The 25,175-nt window shown below is 27.6% G+C and overlaps 1 protein-coding gene and 1 long non-coding RNA gene across 2 annotated transcripts; both read left to right on the forward strand.

Annotated features, from left to right (window-relative positions):
- The first annotated feature begins 672 nt into the window (after positions 1-672).
- On the forward strand, positions 673-13,153 carry Tcs1 (Threonyl-carbamoyl synthesis 1). Its single transcript, XM_016051432.5, has 5 exons — positions 673-1,128; positions 3,157-3,337; positions 6,098-6,332; positions 7,460-7,596; positions 13,008-13,153. Exons 1-5 carry the CDS (start codon positions 1,056-1,058, stop codon positions 13,069-13,071), a joined length of 690 nt encoding a protein of 229 aa, XP_015906918.3. The 5' UTR covers positions 673-1,055; the 3' UTR covers positions 13,072-13,153.
- A 3,306-nt stretch (positions 13,154-16,459) lies between these two features.
- On the forward strand, positions 16,460-19,389 carry LOC147813912 (uncharacterized). The gene is made up of 3 exons (XR_015432613.1): positions 16,460-16,613; positions 17,401-17,575; positions 18,178-19,389. It is a non-coding gene; the product is annotated as an uncharacterized LOC147813912 (long non-coding RNA).
- Positions 19,390-25,175: the final 5,786 nt, after the last annotated feature.

Here is a 25,175-nt window from a genome sequence, read left to right on the forward strand (position 1 = left end):
GTGGCATAGAATTTAGCATTGCGTCATGAAAATGTTATTCCTACTAAGTGGAAGTAGTTGTGTTTTTTTTATATTATACCCAATTGTGCCCACAAAGCTCTATCGTTACTACGAGTTGGATCCATGATGACTTGCTTCTGTGACTAACTGTGCTCACAACGAAATGTCTTTGTGAGGAGTTATGCTCACGAAGAATTGTCGCTTCGACGTATTGTGCTCATGACGGATTGCCTCACGTTAAATTATGCTCAACGAATTGACGCAGAACGCTATTTTTTGCATGCGAGTGGACTAGACACATCAAACACACGGGTGTAAAAACTCAAAACTACGCAATACGTATTCAAAAACTACATGAAAAACAAGGCTCACTAGATGCGATTTTATCGCTTGCGAGCGAGAACTTCAGAATGCCTATTACGGTATCGTTCCCACTGTATGCGATTAATTTGGGAAGGCTCTATGGTATAAATCTTGATTGGGGTCAATCGGGTTCTCACTTGCATCTCCGTAGTCCCACGCGATTTTTTTCACATACAATTTAAACAACTCTTAAGATAAGAGAAACTGCTTGCTCATGCATGAATAACATTTAAGCGCGATCACATGCAATCTCATGCGAATATTTAGAAAGTACGTGTAAGAAGAACTGCTCGCATATGTGAGTGTCGTATTACCGTGTACTCTCCTCAGCGACTCACATGCATTGATAGGGTAATTTAAGTCATATTAGTGGGAGTAGTCCTTAACGCAATCACAATGATTTACAACAGTTTAGAAACTTAAAAATTTCTTAAATAACTGTAACTTTAACTTCTTTTCGGCATGTAAACATTGCATCATGGTATCGTGAAATTTTGAACATAACATATAAAATTTAATAGGTTATTAAACCGTAGAGAAAGGACAGACCAGTTTAATAAACGAAATGTATCAATGTGCCAGTTTATTTTATCTTTGGCCGAGTTTAGAAAAATATATTAATTAAATTTAAATGAATATTGACGCTTTGTTTTTACTGCTCTTATAATGTTCTTAGCTTATTTGTTTCCAAGATGTTTGCTATAAGAAATAAGATGACACAAATTGTAAAATTAATGTCAAATGGTTGTTCAATGAATGAAATAGGTGAATAATTTTATTTAATAAATACATATTTTCATATATCCAATGTATTATAGGTATGTCTTATTAGTTTACTTGCCATGCTTCTTAATTTGGGAATCTTTCCGTTTCTTTTCCCTTTAAAAATAAGCTGAATAATACTATTTTGCGTTGATATACACTTTCATTTCAAAATCAATAATTCAGTATGCGTGGTTTTAATTAGGTTTTTACTATATCTATTCATTAAAATGCCTAGAGCTCAGTAAGTGTAGCACAAAATATGCAATTCTTTTATATTTGTTATTTCTATAATTTAATGCAATAGTATTCATTCAAAAGTTTACATCATATTATTTATTCTTAACCATATGTTTTAGTTATATTTATCACAATTAATAAAATATTGCAAAGCATTTGAAATCTTTTTTAAAAAATGCAAATGGTTATTAATAGCCACTTAAAATACATTTCTATCAACCTAAGAACATTTTTCACTTTTTTGTTTAAATAAATATTGCTCCAAATGATGAACTAAAATTTTGGCAGTTATTACTTTTTTATTATTGCATTAGCAAGGTTTTCATCTCAGATAAAATTAAAAAAATCTCACCCTTTCCCAAAAACTGAGTGAGATTTCTAAACAGTATAAGAGAACACGAATAGTTTTTTAAAAAAAATTTATTTTCCTAATAATTATATAAATGCAAACTATTTTAATATCTTTTTTAACGCAATAAATATTAATGTCTCTTTTAACGCAATTACTGACTTATCACATTTAAAGGAATTTATCTTATTAATACTAGAAAATAACTCACAATCTCACAATAATATTATCCAAAGCTTAAGTCAGGGTAATTATTATTTGGAAAGTGAATTTTTATTTTACATTTTATAACCGTCGTTGAACAGCCCACCCAATTTTCGGCCTTACGACTCTGTAGCCTTGTAATTTTGAACCCAATCCAGAAGACAAGGGAACTCCTGGATCAAGTATTAGGAGAAATTTGCCTTTGTGGCGAACTTTTTCTTGGAACTAACCCGCGTTTGCGTTACATGGAGAAGACCAAGAGAACCTCCCACGGTTAACCTGATGGCAAGGAGACTCTAACTAGTGATCTGGCTACCACTAAGCATATTTCGTGTAAGTAATGTGGTTGTTACAAGCTAGATGCGGAATTCATTTGTACCCGGTTCACCTCATTGGAAGGAGAACACTCTATTTCCTGAGCCATTGCGGCTCTTGGAAAGTGGATTGAGAAAATTATCTAATAATTGAAACAAATATTTTCTTGTAATTCATATGGTGTTATTTTTTCTGTAACATGCGCCCTCAAACCTCGCCACCTCCCGCAGCAGTAGAGGGGTGTTATTTATGCCACTGTTATCCATGTTTAAAATTGAGATATTTCCATATTTGTATCTATTTGCACAGAATGAAATTGGCAAGTTTATTGTTATTTATTCAATTGAAATTAAAAGTGAATATTTAGTGACTTGCTCGGTATTTGTACAGGCTCTACTTCTTTGCCTTGTCACATTCTGTGATTTTTTTTTTTTTTTTTTTTTAATTTCTACTGTATCACTGCCCTTAATTTGACAAAACTTTGCAGTTATTTTGCTATGATGTCATACAGAAATCTTCTCTTCAGAAGATTAAATAGTATGCTTATGCTTATTTACTGTCAAAAGGTAGAAAAATTAAGTGAAAATGACGACACAAAGAGTTCACGATATAAAATCAATGTAATGGCTAAAAATCAATTTGATTTCATTTTAACGAGATCTGAAGTTAAAAATAGTCTGTAGTCTTACTTTACCTAATTCTTTTCAATTTGAGACATTACTATTATACTGCATGGTAGGTATTACTGGATTTATCCAAGTAAGTAGAGTAACCTTTGTTCTGGTTGTAAAACAATGTATTAGTACTGAATGAATTTATGAATTAATTAATTTCTACTTCTTATGCTGTTTTTCTCCCTTTTATATTTTTTAAATTCTCGTATTATATTTTATGTGTGAACTAAAAAGTATTTTTTATTTTAGTGAAAACTGCAGCTGTTGCACTTAAAGAAGGAAAAATTATTGCTGTTCCAACTGACACTATTTATGGAATTGCTGTTTTATCTCAAAATGATTCTGCAGTCTCTTCTATGTATGATATCAAAGGAAGGCATTGTGAAAAACCTGTATCCATATGTGTTGGATCTATAGAAGACATTCCTAAGTAAACTTTATTTTGAGCTTTTAGCTTTAAAGTCTGTTTTATTTGGCTTTAATTATTCATTTAAATATTAATTTTTTTAAAAATTGTCGAAAATAATATTTTAGAGTTTTTAGTCCTGTTGATGATGTATTTGTTTTTTACATTTTCTGGTGTATATCTATCATTATTTTTTTTAAATTACACATTTGCTTTTGCATTATTATCCACCAAAAGTAAATGTGACTTTAAGGATATGACTAGTTTTTTCTTCTTTGCAAAAATTAAATGTAAATTTGAAATAAGAAATAAATTATATTTTGATGATGCTTAGTTACTTATATTAGAAATATTTTAAATACATTCAGCTCTGCTATCCAATTCCTAACTTATGGTCTACTTTCAATTTTATTTAATTTGTCTTGAGTAATTTTAATTTGAAATTAAAAGGTTAAGTCTTCTCTTTAATTTAGTTGTTAGAAGAAGTATTTTGTGCAATATCAAATAATTTTTGTTAACTAAATTAGATTCCAAATTAGACCCAAAATTAGATTCTTAAACTATTAGTGATCTGTGAAACTAAAATTTAAAATACTTTCCATAAGTTTTTCATTAAATTTTACTTTAAATAGGAAACTATTTATGGGAAGTTTCCACTCAAAGAGACACATTTACATACTGCATACTAATAAATATAAAATGTTAATGGAAAAGGAAAAAAGAGTAAAAATTTAAACAAGTAAATTTGAATGGAGATTTTGTTTTTAAAAAAATAAAATTGTATTACTAAGCATCATGAAAGTTAATTTTTGATTCGTGGATCAGTTGATATTTGATTGAAAAAAAATCTATAAAAATTTTGTGAATAATTAAGCTTCAACACTTAGAAATCTTAAAAGTTTTTCATAGTTTTTGGTCACTATTCAATCATTGAAAAGTTCATTAAGTACAATTATAGAAAACTTAGAAGTGGAGAACAAATAAAAGTTTTTCTTATGCTGTTCACTTTAATTTTAAAAAATTTTGAGGAGCATATGTGTTATACTGGGAGCATCTAGTTATCTCCAACTCTTTATTTGACACTAGAATCAAGCTAAGAATAAAATGTTAGTACCATTTTTTAACAAGACATTGTAAAAAAAAAATGTGTAAAAGCTTTTTTTAGTATTGTATCAAATTACTGCATCTACTTATTTTTAAATTTTTTTAATAAAACATAAAATATAGTGATTGCTAAAACTGAATTTTTTAAATTCAAAAGTTTTCCTAAAATAATTTCCATTTTTTGAAAAAAAAAAATTTTTTTTTTCAAAAAAGGGGGGCCTAAAAATAAACCTTTCATCAACCCCTAATAAATGGAATTTTCTTCTCGATTAATTAAATTATCGAGTTGTTGGTGAACTTTTTTATTCTAGACACAGCTTCAAATGCTTGTTTAATATAATAAACACACATCGAGATGTGTAGAAGATGGACACAGCTAAAAATACTTGTTTTAAAAAAAATAAGCATAGCTTAGAATGCATGTTTAACAAAAATGGTCACAGCTAAAAATGCTTTTTTAAGAAAATGGACAAAACTATTAAAAAAGAAAATTAACACTTGATTCTGTTTTTCAAACTTTTCTTGTGAAAATTGTTCATTTTTTAAAAAATAAACTAATGATTTCAAATAAATTCATTATTCTGATGTCAATATTTTATTTTATGATATTATCACAGATTCTAAAAATTTATAATAGTGGTATTAAATTGATGTTGTAAAAATATATAGATTTTTTTTAAACCACTTTATGGTTGACTATTCTGAATACAAAAAGAGATGCTTGATGTGTCATATATGTAGTAAGCCCAGCCATCACAGCCCTGAAGTTCAGATGCATGCCCCTTAATAAGTGTGCCTAGTGTTTAAAAAAGCAAGAGAAAATAAGTATGCATTTCTTCATTTAGTTTTTAATCTGGAGGATTAAACACTTGTGCATTTTGTGCATTGTGGTGCATTTTGTGCTGTGTCCATTTTCTTAAACACACAATTAGAGCTGTTTTTTCTTGAACATATATCTTGAACTATGTCCATTTTTTAAACTCACATTTTTAGCTATGTCCATTTTCTTACACTCGTAATTCCAACCATTCTTTCAAGCATGCACTTCAAGAGCTGTACTCAGAATGAAATGCTCACCGTCAAAGTTCTTTCAAATATTATGGGTGGGTTATACTTATATGTGCACAGATATTTCACAAATCTACTTCTTTATGAATGAATGATTCAGGTAACTTATTTTCAGTCTGGTAGAAAGTCTCTTTCTTATTAGGGCTTCAAGAAAAATCTTTAAGGCTTGAAGTTAGTGAAAGCATTCTAAATTATTCAGAAATTCAGGGGGGGGGGAGCTTTATGGGTAACCCAAAATATTCTGTGAATTTAAGTACCACCTAGAAATGTTTTAGGTTAAAAGAGGATTTTTCCTGTTATCCTCATAGCGATTGCATAAGCACTTCAGAATTTTTTGTGTTTTAAAAAAAAATGTGTGGAAATTAGTGGTTTGACTGTATAAAAAATTAGTGTTTCACAGATTTATTTAATTTAGTTATCTCGCTTAATTCGGTTTAAAGATTTCTCTAAAAAGTACTGATTCCTGGATATAAAGTTTTGAAATCTAGGAAATTTAACTAGCAAGTTGTATTTTCTGCACAAATACATTTATTCTGACTTTTCTATACAAATTTCTTTAATCAAACCACACATTTCCTTTCTTAATATCTAATAATAGTTTTCTCATGACAGGTGGGGGAAAATTACATTCCCCGAAGGTTTACTTCGTGATTTGTTGCCTGGGCCTGTTACTATAGTTATGGAAAGAACGCCCAACTTAAATCCAAATTTAAATCCTGATTGGCCTACTATAGGAATCAGGATTCCTAAGTGTAAATTCATTCAAGATTTAGCATCATCATGCATTGAACCTCTAGCTCTTACTAGTGCTAACATCAGTTCATCTTCTAGCTCTTTATCAATCAAGGTTTATTTCTATTCTAATCTTATTCTATTCTGATTTTTAATACAAACTGCATATTGTAGAATGTGTGTTGTTTTGCAATTTAAGTTTACTTTATTTTGATTGAAACAAGAAAAAGGATTATTTTTTTAGGGGTTTACTGACTCCTTGCATAACTCATTCTCCAAAAACTAAGATGTTGTAGTCTAGTAATCTTGTTTAAACATCATACTTGTACATTCATCAAAGCTGTCTAACATATTAATAGTTACCAGACAGTAAACTTAGTTATGGAAAAAAGTAATGCACACCATAATTGAAATCTTAATTGTCAATATTTCCCTTTTATATGTTAAAATATACTAGACTTATAACATATGAAAAAATAAAACTCAATTCATTCTTCAGTCAAGTCTTTGATCAAGAATTTTATCTTAATTATAAATAATTTGTTGATTATGACTAACACTTGATAATTATTTAAAATATAGCACAATATGTTGAACAAATGTCTTTTTGTTTATTTGTCAATAAATAAATAATTTAACTCAAGAGATTTAAGTATATTTAATTATTTTTGAATTTGAAGTATATTTAATTCTTTGCAAATTTAGTATGTTTAATTCTTTGCAATTTAGAATATAAAAGTTAATGTGACATATAATTGTGGAAGTTTAAATTAAAGCAAACTTGTAAATGTTTTTGCAAATGAGCTTCTTTTTATTGAAATCAGTATAAAAATAATTTAATGATTTTTAATAACATAGTAAAATTGACGAACATCTATCGAATCATAAATATTAACATTATTTATATTAAAAATAAGCACTTAAGAGTACAGTGTTAAAAATATCAGATTTGCAAAGTGGGTGGTTATCCAAAAAGCTTTAGAAACTATGCTATTAAGTTTTCTTAATTTTTAATATTGAAGTTGAATATATATTAGCTATATTATGTATAACATAAAACGAAGTCTTATACAGTTTACGAAAACTGTTAAAAATATTTTTTTAAACTGTTAAATTTTATATTGTTAAAAAATATAAAATTATAAGAGCATGGCTTCAGTGTTACTGTCATTTTATATTCAGATTCATTTAAACTGTAATTTTTTTAAAAACTAAATTTAGTTATATGAATGAATTTAATAGGAATTTAAGGAGCTGTGGCCATCACTTGATTTGATAGTTGATGGTGGCATTCTTGGACAAGTAGACCCTAAAAGACTTGGATCAACTATTATAGATCTTTCTGTTAAAGGTCATTTTAAAGTTTGGCGAAGTGGATGGTAAGTTTTATCTTAAGATATCCAAGAAATTTGTATCTGCATGATTTTTCTCTTAGTGTCCCTTGTTATTATATTTGTTATTGGTCTAAAAATATGAGAAAAACTATTCTTCAATTTTTGAAAAATCTGAAGAAAAGAAATTTCAAACTGTAAACTTTTAAGACTATAAATTAATCTTTGTATGGGTTCTTGAATTGCATGGTTCTATTAATTTTTAGTTTGATATAATTTTAAAAGAAACAGCAAATTATTTAATTAAAATTAATGCTTATTTGTATTAAGTGTAATAATTAGATCAATAATTAATCATTAGGTTATTGGCATTTAAATTTTAAACGCTTAAATGTTCTTCTCACAATATTTCAGTTTCACAATAAAACCTTAAGAAGAAATATTAACGCTTCAGACTTTTCGTGTTTTAAAACATTTTTCAAGATTGTTTTAAAACATTTTTCAAGTTTAAAAATAAATCTTGACTATAGCAGTGTTCTCCCTAAACGTTTTTAAAAGGGCAGTTCGTCCTATCTGCCCTTTGATCCCTATAAATACTCCCTCTTTGCCCTTTTTGTAAAAATAAGCTGCCACATATATATATGTCTGTCACTGTTTAAATGATAATTACACACTGGTAAAATTATCTGTGTTTATATGTTTAATTCTGATTTTAATTACAAACATTTACTTTGTTAGGTTCATTCTCAAATGATTAAATTATTAAGTTTCTCTTTTTTCCAGGGTATATTATATATATATCAGGGTATTTCAGGTATATTAATGAATTTAAGTAATTTTAAATATGTACCTTCTTTTTTTTCTAAAAAAAAGGGGGGGGGGCTCCTTTTAATGATCATTTTTTCAAAGTTTTCAATTTCAATTATAGAAAAAAGTTGTTTATCAATTAATCATTTTTTATTAGTTTACTTATTTTTGAAAAAAATTGTGTTTAGAGATTGTTTTATAGCATGCCTTTAATTTTTTATAAACGAGAATTTTTCTGATGTTTTGATATTGTCTGAGACTTACTTTTTGAAATATATACATAAAATATTATGAGGGTAATTTAGAAATTGTTGAGGATCAAATTCAGTTATTACATAAATTTACACATTTTGATGAATTCTTGCATTATTAGGTGAGTGTCTTTTCACCCTGCCCTTTTTCATTCCTAAGGAGAACTCTGATTATAGTATTAAGCATTAGAATTTTTCTGAATGAGTGAATGAGTATTAAAAGCTTAAGTATACTACTTAGCAAGTTTATAATACAAGAAAACATATGCTTTAACTGTTCTTTAACTTTTTCTATCCCAATGCACCTCAAATGCCTGACCATCTAGATTTCCGAGGCAGCGCCTGAGTTTTGGCATGCTTTTCCCCCCTAGATGCGCAGGTAGAAGAAACCATAGAGTCATAAAAGCAGGATGGCTTCTGAAGAACCCTCTTTGATATTGGGGATTATCAATAAATTTAAGTTTTGTTGTAGGACTGGATAGTATTATTCTGAGTAACTCTGATTTTAATTACAAAAAAATAGATATTCTATTATAAAATATATTTTCTATTTCCAAAAAAAAAAATCAAAAATTATTATTTCTTCAAAGATCATTTAAAATAAAAATATTTTTTTGTCGCATTTGAATATTTTGTGTTGAAATTAAAGATTTTTTATGACAAATAGTCTTTGCCATAATAGCATGTAAGCAGTATAGAAAATAATTGCGAGACAAATTATTAAATGTTTAGATGACTAAAAAGGGAAATTCTGGGAACTTTTCGTAACAAAATTTTGAAAGAGGGAAGCATACAAATACAACAATACTTGAGTTTATCATAGAAGTATTTATTTATTTTTTACGAACTTTTAACTTCTGAAAGTATCTGCGTACTTTCTCATTGCAAGTAGAATTTATTTAACGTAAAATTTATATGGTTCTCCAAAGCTAAAATGAAACACTCAAAATGATGAGGCTAATTTAGATATGTTGTTATTTTATATGATAATAAAATGGAGTTTGTGCTTTTTTTATACTTAAAATATAGAATCATTGCGTACACATTTAGCATTCAAAACATTAAAATATTCTCTTTTAAAATTTCTCATTGTATAAATTTTTGCCATGATTGTCGGAAAAAGAGAGAAATTAAGTGTTGCCAAATATAAGTTTAAACATTTATATTGTTAAGATTTTTCTAATTATTAGCATGTTATAAAATTTTTTGTAAGATAATTTTTAGTCCGAAAGTGCAAATTTATTTGGAAGTAGCTGGTTTAAATCCCATTATATTTCTAGCTTGTGCTTTCCATCACTAATTTGTGCCTTTATGTCCTTATATTTATAAGCTGTTACATAGTATTAAGCACACAAGCCCATATAAGTGTATAAAATTAAATTAAAAACATTGAAAAATGTATATATTATGTATACATTTATATTTATATTATCAGTTTTTAAAAAAGGTAGTGCTGCAGATAACGAGTAAATAAACTTTGACATATGTTTAGTTTAGCTTAAATTTAAAACAATTAAAATCGAGCATCTAATATAAGAAATAGTCTAGGATTTAAGTGAGTCAGTGTATGTAGCTAATATGAGGCACCTAATAATATTTTATTGATTTGTTTTTAGGAAATTAATTTTTTTTCTATAAATATAAAAATTATGGAAAAAACTAAAAATAAAACAGTGGGTAAACAAGTGTTTTTAACATTGAAAGATAATTTTTTTTGTCATTGCGAAGATAATACTGAACATTACGATTTTTATTAGCAAGTATTGTTATATAAGTTTACATATTTGACATTGTAAACATTTAGTTTGCAGATTTGCTATTTCGTTTGCAACTAATTATTGAACTAAACATTTGTTCACCAAAAAACATTTTAGTTGCATTGATCTGTTTTTTTAAGTGTTCCCATTTCGAAAAAAATGACCTTATTTATTCTTGTAATTAGTGATAAGAATGATTCTAAAAGATTTTATTTTTGTTTAATTTTCCACGACAATGTATCCAGTTTAATTTGCAATATTTTGTAAAGTATAATTTAAGCAGTTGGTTATTGCTTATAACTGAAGAATGTACGCACAATCAAGCCTTTAGTATAATTGCGAAATTTTTGCTCTAACCTAAAACCAGTTTTGATGTTTACAAACTACTATTTGTTTAAAAACATTTTTGAAAAAAATAAAATTCCTTAAATTAATTAACTGCACAAGGATCTAATTTTTTTTTCGTCATTAATAAAAAAAATCATTCTGAAAACATATTTAAGTTATAAAAAATAAAGTTTCAATGTCCTGAAATTAATTTAAACGTTCCATATTGTTTTATGAAGCTAAAAAATCGATCACTAACAATGTACACTTTTATTCTATGATTTTAATTTCCTTAAAAAAAATAATTTGATATCATTGAAATGTAGTAAATTAAGTGTGTGATTTAAAATAATGTTAATGGATAAAACTGTTAAGTTATATGATTTTAAAATAGAAAAAATAAAGAGAATTTTAAGGTTTATACCCGAAATATATTTTAAAATAATTTTCAAATGTTTATAATTTATTTACTATTATTCAATTGATTATAATTATTATTGAGAGATTATTGTTTATTGATACATTATTTATAACAATACTACTATTTATTGTATAATTGAATTAAAAATTTCAATTATATAAATAGCTTTAAAACTTCAAATTAAACTATATAATGAATTAATTTTTAAAAATATATAATTTGCTTCAAATAATTATTAATAACTATAATTTAATTAATTTAATTAAATTCAGGTCCAACTGCACGAATGGAAGCAGGCATTAAATTTATATGATAACTAATTGAGGTTCAATTTTCTGACTTTTTCCTGCTAGTGTTTTTTCCGTGATTAATAAAGCAAGCCATATTAGTTATCAGAGAAAATAATCTATTTTATTACAAAAGTATTAAGGTACTGTTAAATGTTTTTAAAAATGTTTGAGAAAAAAGAATGAAATAGAAAAATCACTTAATACAATCAGTATTAAGTTTAGAATTTCTCCAGGTGGCACATAATAGGGATTTTAGAGTCCGTAACGAAATAGAATCCATACCGTCACAATTTATTATTTATTTAAAGGAGGAAGGAAAAAATTATTCATATCTGATGAAAGGATTTTTTTTCTTTACGACTCACTGTCACTTGCTATGATATTCAAATTAAAATCTTGTTTCATTTCGAAAAGAAAAAGCTTTTATGTATATGTAGATTTCTATTTGTATATGGATTGTTTGTTTCGATTTCTTGGAAGTTTCAGCATAAATATATCTTCATCTTTAAAATTCTAAATTATTCTCAATTTTATTTATTAATTTTGAATTTTGTTAATCAATATAATATGCTATTCTAAAGAATATCCTAAAGATCATCCGACACATTCCAAACAAATTACTTGACTTGTATATGGAGAAAATGTTATTGGACTGTTAATTAATAAGAGGCCTCAATTAATGAAATATCCCTTAAAATAAAAAATTATCAATTTTTGACAAGTATTTCTCAACTATATGCATGCAACCTGTACTCCTATATTTTAATAATTATTGCTGTATGATAATCATCTAGTTGATATTTTAAAACCATTAATTTTTAAAATATGTTTTAAAATCATTAATTTTACTTTTGAGTTTAGATAAAATGCTATTAATGTCAACATTTTCAATCATCAAAATATTCAGCTTAACATTAATTATTTAATAGTTAATATTCTCATTAATATATGTGTAAAATTTTCTTTTGTATTTTTAAAAAAATATATAACGATAGTATAGATGTCATGTGACGAATATATTTTTCTCTATTTACTTATTAAAAATAAGGAAGATTGAGTGCAAATGATACTTAATATTTTTAAATATGTTCTTAAAACAATTTAAGTAGAAAATTAAAAATTTTAGCCTGTATTAATTAGGATTATCTAATTATGATTCGTAAAAAAATAGTCTCTAGATTTAAAAAAAAAAAAAAAAAACTTTTTCTGTTAAACAAACCTGCTTAAAAAAATTTTTGAGAAGGTGTGTATTTTTAATAAGTATTGATTTTAGTTTTACTTATTTCTTTACAAAAAGGGTCAAAATTAAAGAAACCGGAAAGCAAATATTTTTTTCAATACTTTTTGGTCCTTGAAAAGTCTCCAGTTTCAACTTCTTAGCACTTGGTATTGTTAAGGTGAGTTAACTATCATAGCTTGCAGAGAAAGAGGATAGGGAAGTTATCAAACAAATTCTTGGGTGTTTCGGCAATCTAAGGGAGGTAGTGAAATTTAGACCCCGGGAAGCAAAGAGTTAAACAAGTTCCTTTTATTGTTTGTGTTGAATTTGAATTTTAAACATATTTTAATCCAACTTTATTAATTTTTTTATGTTTCTTTATTTTAGCTCTCATGAAAATACCATCAATATATTGCAGAAATATGGCTTAACTGAAATCATATCATCTTAGATATTTTGTATTTGAGATTATTTATAAAATACTGATAATTTTATTTATTGTTTTGTAAATTAATAAACCATTTTACATTGAATGCTTTCAATTTTATTAAATGCTTTTCTACCCTTATTATCTTTCTCTTTTTAAAAAAATTTTTTTGTTTTGACTGGAACATTAATGAAATGAATAATTTAATCTTTAATTGATGTCACCATATTTTGTTTTGCAATAAGTATATATATATATATATATTTTTATTGATTGTTGACATTCACCAGCAAAAATCTACAACCATCAATTTCGGTTACTAACAGTAACATGCATTAAGTAGAAAGTGTTAAAAAATGACAGCACCTGATAAAACAACATTTCACATTGCTAAGGCAAATAGTGTGATTGTTTCAAGGGTTATTTCTAAGTCAATTAACCACAAGACATGGTGCTAGATAAAATGCAAGGTACAAATTCAATTGTGATATACATTTATTTTGTATAGAAGTATTCCTGCAGCAACCCGTTGTGATGAAGGGAGAGATAAAGGTTACAGTGTGGTCATCATTGGGCACAAACCGCTTCACTTCCTAGACAAGCTGATACATTTTGATCTGAAGCTGGATAAGCTTCAAGCTACCACTGAGGATTAAACCTCAGTTGTTCACAATGCAGTCCAGTGCCTTTTAATAACTGTGCCACAGCGACAAGATATTTAAGATACGACTGAAAACTCATTGTTCAAAAGAAAAGGTGTTGAATAGTTTCTAAAAATATATCTAAAGAGTTATGAGAAGGTTGTTATAATAATAAGTCATAATTTGGAATTGTTATGTTTTCAGCTGTTCAACTAAGTTATTTAAAATTTGAGTAATTTTAAAACAAAGGTATACAAGTTTCTCTTAATCTTTTTATTAATTACTACTTTATAATAGTTTTAATATTATTTTTCCTAATTACTTTCAAGCTCAAAGCGTTCAATATGGCTTTAAAGCGACACATTTATCTTTTTAAATTTTGGCCTTGGGGAGGACTTTGAACCTAAAACTTGGTCTTCGATTTCAAAGATAATTTCACTTATTCTTTTTAAGTTTTTTTTTTTTTTAATTATTTATACTTGACAAAACTATTTTTGAGAAAATTTAGGAAACTAAATATATACTCATTCACTGCAGCACCATAAGTGTATATTTGTAAATTATATATATATTTATATTACTAATGCGTATTTGTTGTTCCTGAATTTAACGATTTGCTTTTATTTTAACAAAACTATTTATATAAATTGACGTAAGCAACTATAATTTTTATGATAATGTATTTTGATTTTTAAAGCTAAACAATTTAAAAAGGAAATAATAGTAACATGGTTAAAAATTTAAACATGATAAAAAAATATTAAAAAAGGACTTATATGTAGCAACAAAAAGAAAGGAAGAAAACAAATACCATCTTAACAAAATATATTAAAAAACTTGCAAATAAATTGTAATGACTTTTTCCTCCCCAAACTCTCATAAATTTCTAATAAACTATAATTTTTTTTTTAATTGAAACATTCATTTTGTTTTTAGGGTTTCTGCTTGCTGCTTCATATTTCAATTACATTTTAATAAAATCCTGTGAATTAAGTTGAGTTGTATTGTTAATTTTTTCGAATATATGACTATTTTAAAGTCTATGTTACAATATTGATAAGTCCCGCAGTGGACTGATCGTTAAGACACGGTTCCCAGCAGATCACTGGCTGCAGTCAGTGTGCGTGTGGGTGACCACTTGGATCAGCCTGCGTAGGGACCGATGATGTGCGGTATTGGTCCTCGTTAAACTGTTCTACCGTAAAGTGCTCGACTTCGCGTGCAGGACGTCGGGCTACCAAAGTGGGGGTGCCATCCCCTCCGCAGAGGATCAAAATTGTGATGGCATGTCTTCGGATCATCCTCAGGGATGTTTCCCAGACCGTCGCCAATAGCCCATTGTGCAGCTCTAGTGCGACGTAAATGAACAATATTGATAAAATTTAACAAAAAGTAACTGAAACACAGGAAAGATTTATATTAACGTAAATGCTAAAAAAAACTATTTTAACATAGAATAAGCCATGTTTCAAATTGTAACAAAATCGAGTTAATTGGGCTTTGGAAAGAATAAACTGCAATGCAATAAAATAATCAATTAATGAAAACATTGAAGTAAACCTAAAATTACACTTCACTACTACAAATTAAATCGGAGGAGCAGATGGTGACTGTAATCATCAAGTCTCCGCAAGACTCACCCCAATCGCACAATTATTACAATTACTACGTCTCTCCACAAATTTCCCTTGAACTTTAAAAAATAACAGTGAACATGCCTGATCTCTAACCACTGAGCTGTCCAGCAGCGGATTGATCGTTAAGACACGGTTCCCAACAGATCACCGAAGTCAAGCATCACTGGCTGCAGTCAGTGTGCGGGTGGATGACCACTTAGATTAGTCTGCGTAGGGACCGAGGGTGTGCGATATTGGTTCTCGTTAAACTATTTTACCGTAAAGTGCTCGACTTCGCGTGCAGGTCGTTGGGTCACCGAATCGGGGCTGCCATCCCCTCTGCAGTGGATCAAAATTGTGATGTCTTCGAATGAATTCGAATTGAATGTCTTGTCTTCGGATCATCCTCAAGGATGTTTCCCAGACCGTCACCTATAGCCCTTTGTGCAGCTCTAGTGCGACGTAAATGAACAACAACAACAGTAAATTAACAACAACAACGACTAACCACTGAGCTACCACATGCCTTATTTTGGGAAAAGTTCATAGAAATTTTATGAGCAGTATGGAGAATTTCAACTGCGTGTGATCTCATTTAAATGCGAGTCACACATGCGTTGGACAGTTCCTTTCAGGAACATTCTTGCTGTGCATTAATGGAGTTACCCGCAAATGCGATTCGTCGGGTGATTCACGTATGCGCAAGTAGTTGTCTCACTTGTTGGCCACTCTCACTGAATGCTGTTAGGTTCACAAATTTTCGATCGCAGTTGAGGGAGAATGAGAATTTAATTTAGTGAAAAATATTTTCCTGGCAATCATATGCTGCGCGAGTGCGAGTGGGCCTAGGAACCATTGTCACTGCATTCCATTTTCCTTCAAAGAGCAAGTGAATCGGGGCATGCAGCAGTTCGCGATTGCTTTGATTATTGAGTTGCCAGTTTTGCTAAACGAAAGTAAGAGCTGTGGGTGGGGCATTTACTAATTTCCCTCCATGGAGGAAATGATCTCAAGTGAAGTAAACAGTTTGAGGTGAACGACGTGATTTTTGTAGATTTTCGCCTAAGATTAATGGGAAGTGAAGGTCTGTTTTATATGTTGGCAACGATTAAAAGGTTACTATTTTAATTCTCGTGGCTACATTATTTGCTGTTTTAGTCGCCAGCCAGTGCTTTGTGCTTTGGCTTCATTGTAGAGTAGCAGTTCAGTGCAGCACGTGTTAGATTCACTGGTGATAAACATTGATTTTATTAATTTTAGTACTTAATTCTTCATTTTAGGACTTGGATAATCTATTAAATCTCTTATGGTAAGTTTAACTACTTATATAAGTTTTGAAAATATTCAACTTTTATGTTGTTGTATGTTACATCCCATGTTAAATCTTATATTTATACATATTATAATCGCTCGATTATTGATATAGTTAAGTGTTTTTTTCTTCTTCCTATGCACGTGTAAATGTTGAATAAACAACGTATAGCTAATATAAAGAAACTTACTACGATTATATTTAATTCCGTAAGCATGTTATCAGATTTGTTATGTTATCAGATTTGCATGTTATCAGATTTGTAGGGTTTTATTAATTTCAAAAGTTTAATTTATAGTTTTGGATTTTAAATATTCTATTCTTTACTATTCAATTCATATATTTATTTTAACTCATGTAACCTTTTCTGTTTTTAATAGTGTAGTCGCTTGATTGTTAACATTATGTATAAACGTGTAAGTGTGCAGTAAATAACGTATGAGTATAATTCTGCTACATATTATAGTATATAAATCTCCTGTGTTGTATCTTCGGATATCACAATTTAGACTGTTACAATAAAATGTGTTCAGGTTGCAGGCATGCATTCGCTTACAGAAAACATGTGGTCTAATTTATAACTCAGTATTGTATAATACATGTAATATTATATGCATAAAATCAAAAATATGATTTATAATTAACTACATTTAAATAATTTTAATGAATGTAAAAAAAATACAAATAAACTGAAAGAATTTAATTGGTTATCACACTCAGTGATCTAGTATTTGTTTAAGCATGTTATAGTATTTCTTCTAATAAATAATTTTTTTTCATTTAGGTGGTTAAGGCTTCAGTAATCCAGGATTAAAAGTTGAATTATTTGAAACCCCATCTTCCTGATGTAATTCTGGGTCGCAATGTGCAGCTTCAAAACTTTCCAGGATTTAAAATTAAATGTTTAATGGAGAAAATAAAAGAGTTTAGTAGATTTGGTGTGACTGTTCTACATATTGGTAAGTACTTTGTCTAATTTCACATAAATTGGCTATGCCGTTATAATTCTAGATAATAGAACTCAGTGGTTATTTAATAAAAGGGTTTTCTATGAATAAAAAGAATTTTGTTTTTTAGTTGTTATATCTTGAATAAATTATGAGAAGGTTCTTGAGAATATATGTATTTTCTGTTACGCTTTTCAAATTGAAATAGGATAGCTAAATTTGTTAAGAAAGAATGTGATTTTCTAACAATCTTTTCAATGTTTATACCTTTTTAGCTCCCGTTTCAATGGGAACCATATTTCTCCCTGTTCATTTAATTCTCAGCTTTTGTATATATACCAAAAACTTCACGAATGTGCATTCAACTGCCAAACACAAATCTGATTTGTAATTATTAATGAATCAAAATGATTTTATTCCTTTTATTATATGTTTTCAGAATATAATATACTTTAATTTGTTAATAAACTCCCTATTGTCTTTAGATATTATTTTTATAATGCTGGGGGTTTTTTTTTTTCCTCCTATATTTATAAAGACACGAAACTGCTGTAGTAGAAGCAGTTTTTCATAATCGTTTTAAATATTTTGTAAGTGTTTAACATTAATTTCAGGTTCTATCGATTGCTCTGTGGATGGTAGAGCCAATATAACAGTTTGAAAGATTAAGAAATTTTGTTGAACAATCCTAGAAGGGTATAGTATAAAGAAAATGTTCATTAATATTTTTGCATTTTAATTCTTGTATTAGAAGATTTATAAATGGTGTTCTTTTGTATAGTGTCATGGCCATTTTAACCAACAATAAGTGCCTAAGGATTTTATAAAATCCGTAACATTCTTTACCTTTTTTAATAAATTTAATAATAATAATAATAATAAACAAGTGTGCCATTCATGATTAAGAATTTTATAAAACCAAGTAATGTAAGGCATAAGATATTTATAGAATGTAAACCTTTCTTCCCTTCAAGTTAAGGATTAAAAAAATTCAAAGATTTAAGTGATTAAAAATATTTAATGGTCATGACACAAAAGGAATATATGCCTCTTGGGGAACCCGCCTTGCTATATGCTGTTAGGTTGTTCCATATTGCTGTTAGGTTGTATTGATTATAGTGTACTTATTACTTGTTCCTGGTTTTCTATATATAATAATAGATTATATAAAATGTTAAACCCTAAGCAATGTTTTAAATTTATTATTTTTTTAGATATTTAATCATTTGAAATTAAAAGAAAATGAGCTAAATTATAGCAGTTTAGGTTTTTAAGTATAATAATTTGTTTTTAAATATGTTTTTGGAACAACCTAATAAAAGGGGTCAACGCATCTGTGCAACTGTACCTCTTGAGCAGAGCTGTATTTACTTTGCTTATTTGTAAAGTGTTAAGAGTTTCATTTAAGATTATTGTAAGAATAAAATGAAAATAAAAATTTGAAGTTTCACTTCAAAAAAGCATAGAGAGTTTACAGCCCTGCTCTTAGGTGATGTGGAAAATGGTTGCAATCATGCATGTTTTAAAACTTGAATTTCAGGTATGTTCTTTTCATTATTCTGAGGAGAGCTAAATTTACAAGCATTTACTTAACCTAGAGGTGGAAGCTGGAGCAGCCTGTCATTATTAACCATCTTGTCTGTCCTAGGTGATGAAAATTGGTTCAATCAGCTGTATATTCAAATTTGTTTAATTTTTGAACGAAGAGCTTGTTTGAAACTTCAATGTTACCTTTTGAAGGGCAACTCAATATTTTTAGAATGTACTTGTATGTCATCTTTAAGCTGTATATAATAAAACTATTGTGTTTGGTTTTTGCTCAACAATTACTGTGTTTATATGCACGTTTTTTAACTAATTTTCTGTTCTCACACTGCAGAGTTAATGTACCTTTTAATAATATATCTTGCAAGCAGCACCCGCTTTTTTTTGCGAGGTGTATAATTTTTACAAAAAGTTTTTTGTTTTTTTAAAGTGAGAATGTTTAGTTAAGATTCTATCTCATCAAAACTTTGTGCTTCATTTTACAGAATTCTAACTGAAAAAAAAACTATTTATATTACCTAATAAATTATTAATTATTAATCAATTAACTTTTCCCCTGTAATATTTTTTCTTGACATAAATAAGTTGTTAGAAGCTCATATTCATTTCAAATTGATTCCATTTTTTATTATTATTCAAATGGTAATCGAATTTCCAGTGTACGAAACTGTTAAATTTTAAAAACTGTTTCAATTTTAAATAAACACCAATAAAAAAAAACCGTTTTATGCTATAATCTCTTTTTAATTATTGAAGCTCTAATTCAACGTTATTTACAGGGTTCCCTTGGTCCTTGAAAACTGCTTAAATTTTACTATGGTACAAGATTTTAGTAAAAATTCCTCAAATTTCAGTATCATTATAGTTGATAGAAACAATTTTTTAGTCTTACAAAAATATTAGAAACAACAATTCGTTCTTTTATCTCCTGGAATGAGACCATGCATTAAGAGTAAAACATTTTAGCGAGACAGCCAGAGATCTCATTTCATTAATATATTGGTTCTTTTTATAAATTCTTTCTTTTGATTAAGATGGCACCCTTTATGGTAAAAAATGGTTGCATTAAAATTAGTTAATCCTTTTGCTTAGGGTGCACCATTGTACCAGCTGTAAGTAAAAGATAAATGTTTGTAAATGTAAGTAAAATGTAAAAAATGTTACTTATAATATGTGATAATAATTCCTAATAACAGTTTTGGCTGGAAATAATTTTATATATAGCTAATTATAATAATGTAGCATATTTGCCATTCAGTAATAATTTCAAAATATTTAAATCGCTTACTATTTTTAATGAACTGAATCATAACAATAGTAGATAATTATTTTACAAAAGAGTGACAAGAAAATTATGAAAAAATAAATTTATATTTTAATTAAATAACCTTAAAAATTTTCTGACCATGAAAAATCGTTTTAGACTATTTAATCTATAGCATTAAAAACTAATAGATAAAATATCTTAGTTTGAAAATTATAAATCCTCTCAAGCTTAATCGTACTTTTATCCTGTATAAAGTTTCATAAGATATTTAATGCAATGAATTGTAAAATTAGGGCTTGTGGGTAAAAAAAGAAGTAGAACAAATTAAGGTGTTTGGATATTAGTAGAGTCTTGTATTTACTTGGAATGAAGCTTAATTTAGCATGACATAATTAAGAAAATTCTCATGCGTAACATCACGAATTCTTTTATTATATACCCGTATAAATGAAACATTTTATAAACAGACGGAAAAAAATTTTTTTTTGGAAGATGTGAAAAAAGTTGTACAGTAATTTGCATAGGGATGCACAACCTTTTTGAGTGAAGGGCCACATTCACAGCAAATTGACCATTGAAGTGACGCATGCCAAGTATTTAGAAAGACATGTTAATTATGTAATATGTTTGCATAAAATTGAATATCTTTAAGTGCTTAAAATTAAAAGCTGATTACTTAGGGAAAGAACAGAATCAAAAAAATTCAGATAAAGTAAAAAATAATGAGAAAATTCATATTTTTTTGTTTCATCACATTGCATAATAAAGTTCATTTAACATTAAAAATTTGTAATGTTCATACAACTAAAATTTTAAAAAAATTAAATATACTAATTGATAAATTAAATGCAAGTTGAATAATTTAAAGAAAGTTTGCAGGACTAAAAATGATGTAAAATTGAAACAAAACCCTTGCCTTGCAGGGAATAATAAGATTCAACATTTAGTAGGCAAATTAGTACTCCAACTTTAAAACATTTTAAATAAATTATAAGAGAAAAGAAAATAAGTATTAATTTTGAAGGAATTATTTTCCTTAATAATAAAAAACTATTAAGATACTTGTTTACAACTCTTTATGACCAATACTTTTTTAACATGTTACTACTTACAGTTAATAGACATATATATTAACAGCTAATTAAAATTAACATTACGTTACTCATCTTGATTAAACTTTTTTTTCTGTTAAAATTTAAGGATATACAGATTTCCCAGCATATGATGATAAATGATACAAGATGGTCCATGTAGATAGCAAATGACTTAAAAAATTTCTTACGGTTTAACCTGCGATGTGCAAATTTTCAAATATTGTGATAATTTCATCTACTTGATCATCTGATAGCTTTTTTGGGATATTAAATGAAAATTTAATAATTTTTTTTAAAGACTGCTCCACAAACTCTAGAACAAGTCCAATTCATTCTGGAAAACAGTCTTTCTGCAGAATCTGATCTTGTGATCTGCTTTAAACTTAAGGCAAATAACTTAATCAGTTTTTGGAATTTGTCCCACATGGTGCTCTTCCTTTTCTAATTTTTGAATCGTGTGAATACGAGTAGCGATGTGTGATTTTTAAATCACTTTATGAATTGTTATGTGTGATATTTAAACAGCGTGAATAAAACACTCGATGCATAAACACAAATCGAGATGCGAGATTTTTAAATTGCGAGAAGATTCACAGTGTATGATATTTTAAACGCCAGAATACGACACACGATGGGTGACTTAATTACGAGAAGAATCAAACAAAATAATTTTAAAAACGCACGAATCACGACATGTGATTTTTAAATCATGTGATCACGAAAAAGAATATGTTGGATATGTGTTGCTAAACATGCACATGTTCATGAAACTATAGAATTGTGAAAGTGTATTGAAATGTTCCCTTGCATAAGAGATTCGCGCTTAGTATAAATTTATATATCTCGTTTTATTTCTTTATTATTATTATTCTCTTTGGAAAGGAATCGATTTCGCTAAAATACGTAAGTACTTTTTAAATTAACTAAAAAGAAGAAGAAAAAAAAGAATCAAATTTCATGAGTTCTAATCTTTGTTTAAATATCGGGATAATCAAAATCACAATACATCAATAACTGCCAAAAAAGGAAGAAGAAAATAACGTTTCATCTCTTATATTTATGTCACAATTAGAGCACGTAAAAAATCATTATTTTAATGCGTGATTCATAACCCATGTGCTGTGAAAATGTAGTACTAAAAATGTCAAGATTTTTTAAATCACGGAGAAAAGCGTAGTAACTAGCGAAAAGTCATTGGATTTATCATAAAATCGGCATACATAAAGATAGTCAAAAGTGACAAATAAAATTCGAAATTATATATAGTCGTATTAAAAATATTGGGATTTTCAAAATTATGTGTAAATTCATAGCATTAACCACCGGAAAAAAGCAATCGAAAAACTACATTAAGAGAGATAGGGTGAGTCAAAAACCTAGATGCGCTATTATAAATTTTCGAATTATTATTATTTTTTTTTATTTTCAAAAAAAAAAAAAAAAAATTTGAATTGATCTCTTTATTTTGTTCAAGTTGCTACAGCTGTTCGCACATTAAGGTTTGTCAGGCCGCTGGTTGCACACCCCTAATTTACATAATAATTTCACTTCATAAAAATAGATAATTTTTTATTAATGAAGTAGTTTAATTTTTAATTTAAATCACTGTAATACGTCTAAATATTTGAAAAAAATGCAATATTAGTTATCATATTAAAAGTTAAGCACTTGTAATGGAAATTTTATTAACAACAACAATTATTTTATATAAATTAAAAAATATTCTCAAGGTTTAAGAATCCTGGATGTTTTATAAAGGACGGTTACATCATTTTTCCATTATAACTAACGGCACATTAGTATGCTCTTAGAATGAGTTGAATATATACCAATTTATGTATCAAGTTAATTTTTCTTTAATTTTTAAAAAGTATTGTTCGAAGGACAATTATTATGCTTAATCTCGTTTAATTAATTTTCAAAAAACACCACCTTGGAAAAATGTGAATTTCTTTCTTTAAATAGGCCCACTCGAACAAATCGAGTTCGGGTTCGCGAAATTTTCCTGGTAATCAATACAATGGTATCAGTGCTTGAATTATGATGAAATTGCTCTCTTAGTATTTATTTATTTTTTAAATGCAAAAATTGGCATTGTCACTGGGGGCATATGTAAATTTTAGGATGAACAATTATACTATATTTAATGCCCTTAGTTTTTTAAAACAATTACTTAATTTTTTTCAAAAAAAGTCCTAAAGAGTTCTTAATTTTTGTTCTGCTAAAAAAATGGGAACCCAGAATTGAGTTTTACTGACTTATAACAAACTTTCGAGGTAATACTTTTTAATATTTCGTGAAGGAATACAAGATTAGTCTATTTCTTCGTCAAAATAAGTGAGTTAAGTATGGTATCAAATTGCTAAAGAAAAGCTTTTGGATTTTTTTAAAGACAAAATACAGTCTCTAAGTAAGAAATAGACAATGTCTTTTTTAATGTTATCTAGAGAAACTTTTGGTAATTTCTTTGGTAGGTCTTTGAAAATTATAGTAAAGAGCAGTTTAAGGTTAAAATATTACTTTTGGAAAAAGTTGTATTCATTCTTCTAGGATATATGACGAATTTCGGAAATTTCACTCCAGTGGTTTGTAACATTTTTAACAGAGGGCATTTTTACAGAATTTGAAACTTTTAAATGATTGAAAAAAGCTTCATATTATAAGGCAATTCTTTTAAAACATTTCTTAAAGTAAGCATGGTAAAATTTATAAGGATGATTTCGAAAAAAGAATAATTTTAAACTTGAAATAAAAAACCAAATTTCGCAATATTATAAAGTATTTTTTAACAATTTCACCTTTTTTTTTTTAATAAAAATAATAAAATGGGATGCACTTTCGAAGGAAAAGTTACTATCGAATCTTGGGAATTTATTTATTTATTTTTGTATCAGAGATTTTCTTAATATTAATGCTAAATCCGGGTTCAGCTAAGTTGGAGACAGCATTTTAAGTTATTTGTATTATAGAACTTCTTCCTAAAAAGCTAACGATTTTAATTAACATGATTTTTTCCTCTTTGGAAAAAGAAGAAGAAAAAAATCAGCTGTAATTGTACTTATGGAAATAAAAAGCACCTTAAAAATTTACAAGTTGAAGCAAACATTTCTCTTTCCAGTAGATTTTTTTCCTCCGAATGAAATTTTATTTGATAGAATTTCATTTTAAATCCAATTTAGTTGTTAAACTCGATGGAGAAGGATTTTAAATCTTTGGAAATCTATGCGCAATCAAGTTTTCTTGCCTACAGCGCTTTACAGAGTTAAATCTTTTAAAAATTATGCTGTTTTTTTAATTTCTTTCACTTATTATTTTTAAAAATCTTCATTAATTTATAATGTGTTTTAGATTTTTACTCTATTGAGAGAAGTTGACGTAGTTAAATTTTATAGCAAAATGAAACATTAATACTTTTGCCTAGCAAATATTTCCTGAAAATAAATATTTTCCCTTCAAAAAAAATAAATGAATAAACAACTGTTTTTCTAAAAGCTTAATTAACAAACATCTTCAATGTTTGTTAAATGATAGTCTAAATTTATTTTAACATCATTTTTAAATTTTTTTAACGATAACAATCAAGCGATATAAATGTTAAAATCATGTTTAATAAAATTCACCTTTTAATGTGATTTTAAAAGACATAAATGGTGAAGTAATATAATCTTATTGTGTTCAATATCATAATAAAATGACTTAATTGAGT

Source organism: Parasteatoda tepidariorum, chromosome 3, assembly GCF_982258835.1.
Source record: "Parasteatoda tepidariorum strain Cologne lab strain chromosome 3, Ptep-v5.0, whole genome shotgun sequence".
NCBI lineage: Eukaryota > Metazoa > Arthropoda > Arachnida > Araneae > Theridiidae > Parasteatoda > Parasteatoda tepidariorum.

What these genes read in the sequence shown, in the direction of transcription:
- Tcs1 (XM_016051432.5), top strand. Translation starts at nt 1,056, where the DNA reads ATGTTTGCTATAAGAAATAAGATGACACAAATTGTAAAATTAATGTCA. An exon ending in TCTATAGAAGACATTCCTAA is followed by an intron (nt 3,338 to 6,097) that starts GTAAACTTTATT and finishes TTCTCATGACAG; the next exon opens with GTGGGGGAAAATTACATTCC. An exon ending in AAAGTTTGGCGAAGTGGATG is followed by an intron (nt 7,597 to 13,007) that starts GTAAGTTTTATC and finishes TCTTTATTTTAG; the next exon opens with CTCTCATGAAAATACCATCA.